This window comes from Triticum dicoccoides, chromosome 2A, assembly GCF_002162155.2.
Source record: "Triticum dicoccoides isolate Atlit2015 ecotype Zavitan chromosome 2A, WEW_v2.0, whole genome shotgun sequence".
Lineage (NCBI taxonomy): Eukaryota > Viridiplantae > Streptophyta > Magnoliopsida > Poales > Poaceae > Triticum > Triticum dicoccoides.
In genome coordinates this window covers 518587-531929 of record NC_041382.1, presented here as the reverse complement: position 1 = coordinate 531929, position 13343 = coordinate 518587, and the positions used below count along the sequence as shown (strand labels likewise).

Below are 13343 nucleotides of genomic sequence, written 5' to 3'. Positions count from 1 at the left end.
AAAAGATGAAAATATTGCATCATTAGGTAGCGGTAGATCATATATAGCAGCAGAACAAATACCTCCATATCCTTTGTTTTGTAAGAACCCTCAAGATGTCAACTTACATCTGCTTGCACTTGTTCTGGGCGGACTGAAACGACCAAAGACATCTCATTCAATTTGCTGGTGCGACACCAGCGGCTGGGGCCGATGCCCGGCCACGGAATCAGGGGATGCCCTCCCACCATCGTTGCTCCTGCTCCGGAACTGAATCAGCGAGCCCATGTTTCAGCAGCAGCAGCAGGCGGGGATAGAGACATTTGCCTCACAACCAAATAATATAAGCGTTTGTTAAATGCCAATAATATAAGATGTTTCTTTTCACAGGAGCTCAGCCTCAATTCAAATATATGTGTTGACATCTCTTCTTTCCATATCAACTACATTATTCAGTAGAAAATAAATATAGAAGTTACAATGCATCACACATCTAACCAAAAATTTGCCTGGCCTGCACCTACCCTAGCCTAGCAGGCTGCTACCAAAAGCTATGCTTCCCTTACAATGGATGAAGTCTTATACCAAAAGTTGTGCTACACTCGGAAGGCGGAGGAGCCCAATGTCTTCCTCCTGCCACATTGGTACATGATGTCCGGCAACAACGAACAAAACTGCGGGAGAAAGCAACCCAGCAAGGAAGAGACATGGACTAAAGATTTCGCTGCGGCATGACCCTTCCTTCCGGCGGCACCCTCTTGTCGACGCGGCCCATCTTGCTGGGCGGCCACAACACGTGCGTCACCCTCCCCTGAACCAGACCAAGCGGCACCTGCATGCAGCACACAACAAAAGGATAATAAATATGCCCATCACTCATTGCCAGGACTATGTATGGTTGATTGTGAGTGTTTTTTGTCTAAATTCTGTCATGAGGCCTGTGTGGAAGATGTTTTTGTCTAAACTCCGTCATGAAAAAGGATATCAAACTTAACAGTACATGGTCAGATAGCGAACGGTCAATAGGCTGGTGTCACGGGATGCTTTTTGTGTAAATTCTTTTATGAGGACAACAAAATCAGCATACGGCCAGATAATAAACGGTCAAAACTATGGCTGATATGCAGCATCTGCTGCTGATATCAAGCTCTGTTTTCCGACCCAAAATTGTGCAACCCAAGAAATCACGTTTTCCTGACTTAACATCAGCCACAAAATGTAAGTTGCCCTAGCCTGTGTGCTGGCACTTGTTAAACCAGAAATACCAAAAGATAAACCAGCATTCTGGATTTGCATGAATTTCAAACTGCAGGTGGACTGTATGTAGTCCATGAACAGTGACAGCAACCAAATGAACTTGACACCATAGCAGCATAAGAAATAGCACCAACACAAGTGCGATACGTTTTCCTTTTAGTACATTACAAGCTGCAGCTAGAACGAAGCGGAAGATATAAACAGAGGAATACAACAAGGATGCATAAGAAGAGGTATAGGATGGCAATGCAAGATAAAGACACTCCGAACAATGGAGCAGTTTCATGTATAAATCTGAACCATAGCGGATGATATTTGGGTCTCAATGCAATAGATTGGCTTTTTTCATCCAAAACAAAGAGGGGTTTGACTTGTTTGTGCCAGGTGCTAATAATGCCATGGAATTAAACATCAGCCACAAATGCAAGTTTCCCTAGCATGTGTGCTGGTGCTTGTTAAACCAAAAATACCAAAAGACAAACCAGCATTCTGGATTTGGATGAATTTCAGACTGCAGGTCAACTGTAGTCCATCAACAGTGACAGTAACCAAATGAACATGACACCATAGCAGCATAAAAAATAGCACCAACACAAACTGCAGCTAGATCAAAGCGGAAGATATAAACAGAGGAATACTACAAGGAAGCTCTGTTTTTGTGCTCTGTTTTACTCCAGCTGCTACCGATACAAAAATATGGTTATAGAGCAGAGGAGTATAATACAGTTATAGAGCAGACTTTCACCACCAGCTGCTACCGATACAAAAATATGATTTTGTGCTCTGTTTTATTTATTTTTAACCACCTAAATTTTGCTGATCCAACATTGGCAACAAATACGAATTGTGGTTCAGCAATGCCAGCAGCAGCAGCAACTGGTAGCACTAGACATTACAAGGAATCATCGCCTTGAGAAGCATCAACACTGATGCCATCAGTGACCAATATATGGACAAGTGCCTAGGGTGATACTAGATCGCAGTTTCGGCTATCAAGATGACCCGAAAGAAATACTAAAAGATTCAAGGGAGCAGTTCCATCAGTCACCAATATATGTACAACTACCTACGGTGATACTAAATTGCAGTTTTGTCTATCAAGATGACCCAAAAGAAATACTGTTTGTACCAGGTGCTAAATAATTAAGCTATATATCAATCTTTTTATCTGACCAAATGATTAAGCTAGCAGCAGCACTGGTAGCACCGCGCATTACAAAGGAACCGCTTTTGCATCGCCTTTAATAAAATCATGAACACTGCTTATGCTGCCAGCCACCAATATTATGCGGTTGAGCGCACGGTGATACCGATATATCGCAGTTTTGCCTGACCAGATGCCGCGGAGGAAATTTCCAAGGGAGAAGAGGATAATGTGTTTCTTACAGGGCCGTAGGATCTCGAGTCCCAGCTGGCGGTGCCATTGTCCCCTTCCACCCAGCAGTGGCCCTCGGGAATCTGCCGGATCTCCTCCTTGTCCGGGACGCTGACCCAGTCGCCGGGCAGCCCAATCAGCCTCTTGATCGTCCTGCTCCGGTGGTCCGCCGGCGACCTGCATACACACATACAGCACCATCAGAGAACCACCTGTCAAGATTCAGTATCGAAATCACAGGATTCAGAAAAGCATGAGGTTTCTTACACGAAGACGACGACCTCGCCGCGGGAGTAGTCGTAGAGGGGGCTCCGCTTCACCACCGCGTACTCGCGCCCACCTGCCGGCGTCACTCCGGCGGTCAGAAATCGGCGAGGAATCCGGGCCGGTCCGGTCCGGTGGTGGGTTGTGCGTGCGTGTGGACGGGGAGGGGGGAAGGGGGCACTTACCTGTGGTTCCGTCGAAGGTGGGGCGCATGGAGCCGCCGTGGACGGCGGCGACGGAGAAGTAGCGGTCGGAGACGGTGATGCCGATGAGGGAGCCGCCGATGCAGGCCTTCACCACCGGCCTCAGCGCCGCCCAAGCCATGCCCGGAGCGAGCCCTCCCTCCCTCCCACGCCGCTGAGACGCGGCTGCTCGCCGTCAACAGCGAGGCGGCGACGGCGACGGCGGCGGGGGGGGCGAGGAGTACGTATTCTGCAGCAAGGAAAAAACCCAACTTTGTTTCTTGTCTTGTCTTTTTCTTTTTTCCTTTATTTATTTACCGACTTTCTTACAACTCTTTCGTGGAGTAGAACAATTTTAAAAAGTCAAACCGCCTGGCTGCTGTGCTGTGGGGCCGCGACGTCAGCCTCGTACTAGGCGGTTGGCTTCCTTCCCCACCCATCTCTCCTCTGCTCTTGTCCTGTGAGATGTGAGATGTGAGAGAGAAAAGAAAAGAAAGAATCCACCCCCATCCCCACCGGAGTCGACTGCGGCGGAGCGGAGCGCACCGGAGATCTTCCCGTCCGTCCGTCCGTCCTTCCTTCCTTGTCGGTAAGGTAATAAGCCCCCGCTTCCCTCGGTAGGATCGATCCCCCCTCCACCTCCATCTCCTTCTCCTCTCATGTGGTTAGGTTGTGCGCCGCGGATGGATCTGATCCCCGCCACCAAGAAAAGAAAGAATCCCTTCCTTCCTTGTACTCTAGTATGTATGTATGTATGTATGTATGATTGATTCGGATGGATGGTTTGGTGGATGGATGAATGGATGTGCAATAGGCATTCATCATTGACTGCCGTTTCTTTACCCTCTAATTAAATCATTCTAGTTGATGCAATAGGCATGCTTTCTTTCTTTCACTGCACGCCACTCACGGATGAGTAGGCAGGGCTTGATTCACCCTACTTGCTGCTCTATCATGCAACTGACTGATTATCTTATACTTCCTCCGTAAACTAATATAAGAGTGTTTAGATTACTAAAATAGTGATCTAAACGCTCTTATATTAGTTTACAGAGGGAGTATGTTTGTGTGATGCCGTCGATTATCCACGGTTCTGTTATGCTCAACCCGCTCTTCTGCAAATAACCAGGTTCTGTGGCCATGTCTGACAGCGAGAAAGAGGTGCCAGTGCAAGTGGACCAAGGCGCCACCCGGGGGGCCGACTGGGAGGTGGTCACGCTCACCGCGTCCACCTACGCGGCTGCGCCCAGCGGGCCACAAGGAGCAGCAGAGGGCAAGAGGCTCGGCGACGGCAACGACGGCCGCGGCTCGTCCAGCACGCTGCTCATGTCGGACCACTTCGTGTTCCCCCCCAGCGAGCACGAGAACCTGCCCATAGAGACCGCCCTGCTCGAGCCCCAGGAAAGTACCAGCGTGGAAGATGCTGGCTTCAAGAACGTGGGAGGAGGCTATGATGATGGGTCCGAGACGGTCAAGTACTATGATGAGGGGAAGAGCCTGTCGGTACATGATGCCGAGATGATGATGGGTGATGCGGCTGAGTTCCACACCCAAGATGGTTACGTTGTCCATGATGATGATGATGATGATTCCCAGGACAAAGTTGATGCGCCTCCTCTGGACAGCGGCAGCAGCAGCAGCAAGGGGCGTGGCGGCTCTGGTGCCCCCTGCCAGTGCTGGTTGAAGAAGCACATGTCATGCCTGTATGACCAAGCTAAGGAGACTAATCATCTCTGGGGTGCCGTGGTTGTGGCTGCCCTGGTTGGCCTTGTCATCTTGTGGCGCAAAGACAAGTTGCACATGAGCTGCCTTAAATGGCGCTCTCGCTCAGCAGTCAGGTATGTACACATGGAGCTATTGTCTCTTTTCAACTATGATTCATGTTTCTTATGGTTGAGTCAATATCATATTTTGGAAATAATATGCAGTGTAGCTCTTTCCGTATTTAGCAGTGTACATTACAGTTGTTCAATATGGTCAGTAATGTGCATGTTAGTTGCTTGCTCTGTTGCTTTATTCTCTCCTCAGCTTAGTGTTTCTTTCAGCAGTACTAGAGAAATCCATTTTGTGCAGTAAGCTACTCTTTTCTGATTTTCCTCACTCAATTATGTGCCTGAAAACTCATTGAACTCCCTGTTACACCTCCTGATCTTTTATCATGGCCCTGCACCTCTCCCCACTGTTAGAACATCACGTGCACATGCTTCCTGAAATTACGTATGTGCATTGATATCTTTTCTTTGTTACTAAGTTAGTGGGGTGTAACTATTGATGGTATTTTAGAGATATAATGGGGCATGATTAAAATTGAGCAGTAGAAGAACTGTTTGAATAGTTCATTGGTTATGAAATCGTGAGATGTATTATGTATTAAATATCCACACCAGTCACTGATTTTGCTTCATTTGGCAAGAACTGTATGTACACTGCTAAATATTGATTATGTATTAAATGTTACAGATAATGAGTTAATTTTTTGCTGCCATTTTCATTGATGTTCATTATTGCATAAAAAACAGCAAATTGGATTTGATTCAGATTTCACACTGGCTTAGTATGAATTATGAAATATTGGCTTCACTATTAAATATTCTAACCAGTCATTTTAAGTATTGTCACTAATGTGCATGTTACTGTTGCTTTCGAGCAGTACTAGCAAAATTTATTTTGTGCAGTAGGGTACTCTTTCTGTTTTTCCTTGCTCAGTAATGGACCTGAAGGTTGATTGGACTCCCTGTTACATCTCCTGGGCAGTTTATTCCTTCTTCATGGCCCAGCATCTCCCCCTGTTAGCAGGGCGCAGTTTTTGTTTAAAGTTTATAGAGATGTTGTGTGGCATGTTTAAAATGAGCAGTAGAAGAACTGTTGTGATTTGTGAGATACAGCTTTGGTTTCAGTATGAATTACGTATTAAGTATTCACACCACCCACTGATTTTGCTTCATTTAGCATGACCTTAGTACGGATAATGAGGTAACTTTTCGTTGCTATTTTTACCCATGTTCAATATTGCATACCAGACAGCAAATATACATCCGTTTACAGCAAAGTAGGATTTGATCCTGATTTCACTTTGGTTCAGTACGAACTACGAAACAGTGACTGTTAAATATTCACAGCAATCACTGATTTTGCTGAACTTGGAATGAACTTAGTACGGATAATGAGATTTTCTTTTTGGTTGCTACCTTTTGAAGTAAGTATGGATACTGAAATGGTTACTATCAGTTTACAGTTTATATGGTACATAAAGTGGGATTCTTACCCATTTTTTATGATGTGAGTGGTTAGTCTGCCTAAAAGTGGTGGATGCTATTTCAGCACCTTAGATATCAAGTTAGTTTACACCGGCAGTGTGCCAAGTTTCTCTTTTTTGCAACATTAGGACACCCAGTTCTCATCTCTATCTGATTCAACATGTTTGCTGCCACGTTTATATTTACAGTGGAATACTCCGTAGTATCATTTACTTAACTTGTATGCTGTCAGTAAATTGGTTCTTGTCATTAACACTGTTCTCATATGGTACCAATGTTAATGAGAAGAACCAATTTACTGACCGCATACAAGTTAAGAAAATGATACTACGAAGTATTCCACTGTAAATATAAACGTGGCAGCAAACATGTTGAGTCAGTAATATACCTTCTTGCATTAACATTTTGTTTCTCATCATTTAGTTTGTTTTGTTTTCAAGTCTTCCTAGTAGTACGTGTTAAACATACAGTTCACCCAGGTCCTTAACCTTTAACAGTGTCCTAACTGGTCAGACTATTTTCTTTAATGAGTTATCTAGTAAGAAGCAATATGATAGGTATATTACCTTCTTTCTTATTGTTACATTATATTTTTTTGACCATATAATTCTATTATATTAGCTCACACTGATATCGTCTTGATGACAAAATTTAGATTAGAGATGATAATTCCTGATGTCCGTTGCCATCTGTGAATCGTTATGTTTTTGTTGCTGACTGAGGCTCTGTTCTGTTGTCAGTTGATGATCTGATCCCCTGGACTGGTGGGTCTGTTTGTGGTCTTCTTCCTCGATACAATCTCTGATGAGTCTTCACAGATCGCCCTGGAAGTCATTATAACCAAGAAGATGGCCATGCCAATATGATTCGTGACAATGACGAAAGGGATCTCTAGTTGTAATAATATATTAAGTTTGACAGGGTATTTGCTTGTTGCCAGGCTTCTGAGATGCCAAAGTTTCTTCTTGCTCTTGTACCCATAGTCGTCGTACCTTTGCACTGTTTTTTTTTTTTTTTTGCATCGGACCTTTGCACTGTTTAATACGAACGGCGCGCCCTTTCAAGTTTCTACTACTCATTTTTGACGAATGGTTGTTGGAATGTGCAACTGCATGCTGTGAAATCCATGACAACAGCGTTTGTTGTCGTGCTTGAGAATGAATTCTGGGAACCTATTTTGCTTTTGTGTTCCCTCCAAAGCTCTGTTTTTGGTCGTTCAGAATTTATCCATTAAACGTTGTTAAGTACTTGTTCACTTGTTGCTAATTCATTTCATACATTGCACGCGTCTCATTTTTTTTCTGCACGGATAGTTATCACGCGTAAATCTGGATACCTCACCAAAAATCCAAAGAAAATCAGTTTATAAACAAAATACAATTTTGTTTGTCTTGTTTTGAGAAAAGCTGTTGGACCAAAACTCTGAGGAAATCAAAAAATCCAGATACAATGGAATAACAGAAATAATATGCATACTTATGTGGTGAATTTTCTGACAGTATATATATATACTCTGCACCTACCAAATGACAGACTGAAGCTGGCATATACTTTCACTGAGTGAACATTCAAACAATGCCAGTTAAGTAGGATGAGTGAACTAGGGTAGATCCAACAGCATACAAAGAAACATATATAACATAAACAATGTATATGAATATACTTGAGACCATTCCAACAAACATACTACAAAATGGTGACCGACTGCAAAATTCACAACTTTATACAAAACCAAACACAAAAACCCCTGTCAACAAAACATATATGATGATGCTCAGAGAGCCTGCACAAGCTACTGGATGTGCCTAAGCTTCACAGGTGGTTGCTTTTTCTAGTGCCAAATTTACAGAGAAGACTATCTCATGCGCCTATGCTGCCGAGCCAGAAGAAGAGGGGGAACTGCACGATGGCCATGAAGAGCAGGAAGTAGTGCTGCCGCGTCGAGTGCCTCTCGCTGCCCCGCATCTCCGTGAAGATCACCCGCTTCATCGTCCTCACCAAAAAAATCCCCATGCACAGGCTCATCCACGGCATCATCACGTAGTATGAGTAGGCCCATAGGAGCCGAGCGACGATGGCCAGGGAGAGCCCTGCGAACAGGTACCCACTGTAGGCTACCAGGTCGAGCAGCGGCACCTCGCCACCGCCCATCGAGTAGAGGAGCCCTTTCAGGAACACGATCTGTAGGCCCCATCCGATCAGCCCTCTTGTGAACTGAAGGTTTATGGCTTCTGGAGTGAACCTGCATACGGGTTCAAGTGCATTAGGAACTGTGATTTTGAAGTGTCACTGTTTTTTGGCTGAAGAAAGTTAAAAAAAAAACGCACTTTCCCATGAAGCCCAGTGTGAAGCCTGCAAGAATAATGAAGGTACCAAACGCCATGAAAGGGATGTACAGATCTGGCGCATTTATGTCGTACATTGGAGGTTTGTATGACAACCGGCCACCAACAGGCTCACTTATCCGGGTCCAGTGCCCCTGAAAAATCATTGCAAATAATCTATTTCAGTACACCAGATAGATAAAAGAACCAGAAACATATCCAGCGCAGCTAGGAAAGACGGAACATATTTCAGTACACCCGATATATAGACAGAAGAACAAGATACATATCCAGTGTAGATGGGAAAGACAAATATACCCTGTGAAGGAACGGGAACAGTATGACTTTCAACTTGTTCCTGACATACTGATCATTCACATGGAAGTAGTACTGTGGGTTGGAGAAGTATCTACTGATCTGCAAGAGTAGAGCCAATAAATAATTTAGAGAGAATACATAAGCGATTTGAAACACCAGGGAGATCAATGTTCTTTGGAGGCTCCTTACATTGCTCTGCATGAATTCTGAACTGGAGCCGAGGAACTTCTCCCCATATACTCCTAACCCAGTTTTAATCAGGCCTGAGCTTGCGCCATATAATGGATTGTCATATGGGCCAGGCTGAGGGTTTGGTGGGGGCATCTGCATCCCGGGAGGATGGGGATTTCTGTAGTTATCATACATGGCTGCATAGAAGGAAGCAGAGTTATAATAAATCCAATGCGAATTGATAAATGGATATTGACATATGCACGGTGGCCGTAGAAAATTAACTGAAGTAAAATGTCAACACGGCATTATTATATTAAATTAAAGGATAACATAACATAAGGTGCAACCGTGCAAAACCAACAGGTACATGATAAGACAAGGGGGAACAGAGTTTATCTTGGTCTTGGATACTTCCAGGCAGGGTAGTAATTTCAATTACTTAAGCACTAGTCATGCCATTCAAATAATTCCTAGAAATTTTCAACAGAACACATCGCACAACAGATCAATATAGCATCTCAATTGTTCTACCATATGTAGTGTAAACAAGTGAAAATTTCTAAAGATGACAGCGAAATTGTACAGAGCATGTGGTATAATATCTGCCACCCATACTGCTATATATTCATATAATTATGAAGTCTGCCCATGATAAATGTGAAATATCTGCAGAAACTTGCACCTTGAAGAACTGTTTGTTTAGCGATAGTACACAAAGATATACCATTATGATCCTCTATGGCTAACTGTTTGTTTAGCGACAGAGGAGGATTAGCTAACTGTTTGTTTAGCGACAGAGGAGGATTAGCTAACTGTTTTCCGGTTATTGACTGTATGTATGTATATGAGTAAAGAAAGACGTGGAAATAGCAAGCAGTTGAGTTGGTAAAGGATATGCAAGCTCAGAACCATCATTCCTAGATGTGAGTTTGAGTAAGTACACCTAGCCTAGCCTAGCTAGCATTATGTTGTTTTCTTTCTTTCTTTGCATCTGCTGCTAAATACTACTCCCTCCGTCCCATAATGTAAGACGTTTTTTGACACTACACTAGAGTCAAAAAAAGTCTTACATTATGAGACGGAGTACATACATACATACATACATACATACACATGGTACAAGTATTGTGAATATCTATCTAATTCTGCAAGCACCGTGAGTAAGTGTCATGAAACAAGTAGGGAGGGGCAAGAACATTATCCTCTAGTCTGACTTGTTAAGGACAAGTGAGTGCATCCAACCATATAGTATTATCTCAAGTTTTGACTAGTAGTAGTACACTAACATCCGTCTTTACGGGCAAGAATAATAAGCAGGAGCAATAATAATAATAATAATAATAATAATAAACCAAGCAAGCATATTATTATGTCAAGATGAGGGAGGCATACAAATACAATCAACTGGACTGGGAAAAAAGAAAAACATGGTATGGTGTAGAACAAGGAAGGAAGGAAGGAATCTTGTGGTGTGGGAGCACATACATACTAATAATCTGCTCTGTGCATCTACCTAACAAGAAGGAGGAAATCGGCTAGAACAGAGCAGAGCAGAAGAAGAAGAGGCAAAATCTGTATGTGCTCTTGGTTGTGTGCAGCAGATTGGATCGATCCAACCTAACAAGGCGCTCGCTAATAATACGTACATAGTACTACATACTAACTCGTTAACCAGAAAGGGAACAAAGAATCGTGGATCGATAAGGAAAAAAAAAGGTACCCAAAATCCAATCCAATCCAATCCAATCCAATCGCTGGCTCGTCCGTCCTGCAACACTCAACAAGAAGAGCCACGCCGATAGATCGACGAGGTAGGTAACAGGGAGGGGGCAGGCCAAGAAGGTCGTATCTTTATATTTATGATGATGATGAGATCTATCTGCGGACGGACGGGCGGGCTTTCTTTCTTCCGGATCCGATTCGCCCTTGTTCTTTCTGGCAAGCACAGCACAGCAAAGCAAAGGGGGAATCGGACGGAATAGGAGGACAAGGGCGAGACTCACTCTTCTCTTCTCTTCCTTCTTGCCAAAGGGGGAACGGCGCTCGGGCGGGCGGAGAGGAGGAGGCTGCCGGCCGGCGAGAAGAGGCGATGTGGACAGAGGACAAGGAAGGGAAAGGAGGGGACACGCCCTTGTCCTCCTATTCCGTCCTTGTCGCCGTCGGTTACCTCCAAACCAAGGAGGAAAAAGGAGCCCACTTTGCTTACTCGCTTTACTTTGCTTCTCCTTCCTTTAGGTTGAGTTCGAGTTTGAGTTTGAATTTGATTTGAACCAAATCTCTCTCAACCTTTTTTTTGCGATGAAAATCTCTCTCAACCTACACTACTTGGGAGTTAGTTGGATTATTCATTCGAGCCCCCTTTTTTCATAAATAAAAATCCAACATGCTTCTTTATACAAGATGAATGAAATATTCATGCCAACACACCTTGTAATACAATGTGGGTAATAAAGTGTAGTCGAGGCCCCGGGACGTGGGGCTTTGACATGGACACACGATATCGCCACGGTTATCACCTAAAACACCGTCTTCCACCCCAAGAACAGACCACATCGATGGGTGGGATAGCCACGTCACCAACCTATAGTCTACTCCCACGTGAGGTTCGGGTACAACCACCCCAACAACATGTATCAGGCATCGGTGGTCGCCCAGCCAATATTGGTCGTGAAAGCACAGTATTTCGTCAATGTGACAAGATAAGCCATCTTATCCACGATAATCAGATCTACGGGGTTTATATATGAATCCCACGAATACGAAATATTATGTATGACATTGTTGCCAACCGCTTGGTTGCCGGACCCCACGACGTTGGGTGCGGGGTTTATATATGAATCCCACGGTATAACATGCTGCCAACTGGTTGGTTGCTGGATCTACCAAAGCATGCAGTAAATAGTATGAAAAAAAAAGTTGTAACCAATAATGGTGATGATGATTCGATGACAAGATCCCATCAATATGTCATGGACTCTAGAATATTCTGTTTACTTGCATTAAAATCATACACCGGAAATTTGTATTGTGATATATATATATATATATATATATTATATAGGATGTTTCAGATATCCCAACTAAAATATTTAAGAAAACTATTATTATTTTTCATACTGTTAGCAAATTATTATTTTTTTGAAAACAATGGATGTTTAAACCATATACAAGAGAATGACACAACACAATTTCACTTGATTAAGTATACTATTTAAACTAAGCGATATGTAAAAATAATATTTTATATTATAATTTGATAAACTACATAAAAGTGTAAAAGTTTGGTATAAATAACTTGAAACTCCTACTCCCGTTAGCTCTGCTTCAGCACCATGGCGACCAACTTCTTGAGGAAGGCGTCGTCATTGTTTTGAATTTCGATTAAATTTCTGAAATTTCGTCAAATTTCGACCATTTCGAGGTTGACCGAATTATTTGTATTTCGTTTGAAATATTTCGTTATTTTTACGTTTTCTGTATATAGAGCGGTGGGATCCTTAATTCTACAGCTTTCATGTCTTACTACTGCGACAACAGTTATATACTCAATAGTTTAAATTCAAATTTATTCAAATTTAAATAAAAATTTCGTTGATTTGTGCGAAACAAATTTCAAAATTTACGAATTTTGGAAATTGCGTTGGTTTCGATGGTCAGCGAATTTTTTTTGCTGTCGAAATTCAAAACAATGGGCGTCGTCGACAAAATAGTCCGGCCTGATATTCTCACCGAAGGCGCTAGTGTCGTATACCACGAACTGGATCTCAGCCTCTTTATTCGGCATCGGAAATAGTGCACGCCTCGCCGCGGTAGAGGAGCTCTCCGATTCGTACTCCTCGATCTCGCGTCAAGAAAAGGCGGCTGACAAAGTCTTATCCAGCTGGTGGTTAGGAGTAATGGAACATTTTTTGAAATTCCAGTTTTTTTAAAATAGTAAACAATATCTGAAAATAAGAAGATTTTTTAGTTTTTCAAACAATAATTCAAAATTTTGAAAAAGTTTCAAAAATATTAATAAAGTTAAAAAAATGAATAAATGAATTAATAAAAGAAGAAGAAGAAAATGTTTAGTCTTTGGCCCTACTAGGTGACGACATCACTCCCATCGGGCGGCTGTTGGGCCGGCCCAAGCATTCGCGGATGTGAAAAAAGTTCATCGATTTTTAAAAATATGTTCGCATATTTGAAAAAAATCGCACATTTGCAAAAAAAA

General features: G+C 42.9%; 3 protein-coding genes across 5 annotated transcripts; 1 reads left to right on the top strand and 2 right to left on the bottom strand.

Moving 5' to 3' along the window:
- Window positions 1-373: 373 nt before the first annotated feature.
- LOC119352621 (mitochondrial inner membrane protease subunit 2-like) lies at window positions 374-3317 on the bottom strand. Its single transcript, XM_037619191.1, has 4 exons — window positions 3061-3317; window positions 2879-2951; window positions 2623-2788; window positions 374-811 (listed from the first exon to the last, which is right to left on the bottom strand). The coding sequence occupies exons 1-4, from the start codon at window positions 3197-3199 to the stop codon at window positions 692-694; spliced, it is 498 nt and encodes a 165-aa protein (XP_037475088.1). The 5' UTR covers window positions 3200-3317; the 3' UTR covers window positions 374-691.
- Window positions 3318-3497: 180 nt separating this feature from the next.
- On the top strand, window positions 3498-7281 carry LOC119352620 (ATG8-interacting protein 1-like). 2 transcript variants are annotated; one of them, XM_037619189.1, is made up of 3 exons: window positions 3498-3651; window positions 4187-4895; window positions 7055-7281. In XM_037619189.1, exons 2-3 carry the CDS (start codon window positions 4198-4200, stop codon window positions 7056-7058), a joined length of 702 nt encoding a protein of 233 aa, XP_037475086.1. In that variant the 5' UTR covers window positions 3498-3651; window positions 4187-4197; the 3' UTR covers window positions 7059-7281. The 2 variants fall into 2 exon arrangements, with proteins under 2 accessions (XP_037475086.1, XP_037475087.1); XM_037619190.1 differs by having other exon boundaries at window positions 3507-3646.
- Window positions 7282-7940: 659 nt separating this feature from the next.
- Window positions 7941-11292, bottom strand: LOC119352619 (protein YIF1B-B-like). Of its 2 annotated transcripts, none has more exons than XM_037619187.1 (5): window positions 11134-11292; window positions 9146-9324; window positions 8957-9055; window positions 8642-8793; window positions 7941-8556 (listed from the first exon to the last, which is right to left on the bottom strand). In XM_037619187.1, exons 2-5 carry the CDS (start codon window positions 9320-9322, stop codon window positions 8175-8177), a joined length of 810 nt encoding a protein of 269 aa, XP_037475084.1. In that variant the 5' UTR covers window positions 9323-9324; window positions 11134-11292; the 3' UTR covers window positions 7941-8174. The 2 variants fall into 2 exon arrangements, with proteins under 2 accessions (XP_037475084.1, XP_037475085.1); XM_037619188.1 differs by lacking the exon at window positions 11134-11292 and adding an exon at window positions 10851-11120.
- Between the last annotated feature and the right edge of the window lie 2051 nt (window positions 11293-13343).

Excerpts from the sequence above, each read along its gene's own strand:
- LOC119352621 (XM_037619191.1), bottom strand. The coding sequence starts at position 3,199 with ATGGCTTGGGCGGCGCTGAGGCCGGTGGTGAAGGCCTGCATCGGCGGC. Across the intron at positions 2,952-3,060 it reads CACCTTCGACGGAACCACAG|GTGGGCGCGAGTACGCGGTG; the intron begins GTAAGTGCCCCC and ends TGACGCCGGCAG. Across the intron at positions 2,789-2,878 it reads GGCGAGGTCGTCGTCTTCGT|GTCGCCGGCGGACCACCGGA; the intron begins GTAAGAAACCTC and ends GTGTGTATGCAG.
- LOC119352619 (XM_037619187.1), bottom strand. The coding sequence starts at position 9,322 with ATGTATGATAACTACAGAAATCCCCATCCTCCCGGGATGCAGATGCCC. Across the intron at positions 8,794-8,956 it reads TGTTCCCGTTCCTTCACAGG|GGGCACTGGACCCGGATAAG; the intron begins GTATATTTGTCT and ends ATGATTTTTCAG. Across the intron at positions 8,557-8,641 it reads ACACTGGGCTTCATGGGAAA|GTTCACTCCAGAAGCCATAA; the intron begins GTGCGTTTTTTT and ends ACCCGTATGCAG.
- LOC119352620 (XM_037619189.1), top strand. The coding sequence starts at position 4,198 with ATGTCTGACAGCGAGAAAGAGGTGCCAGTGCAAGTGGACCAAGGCGCC.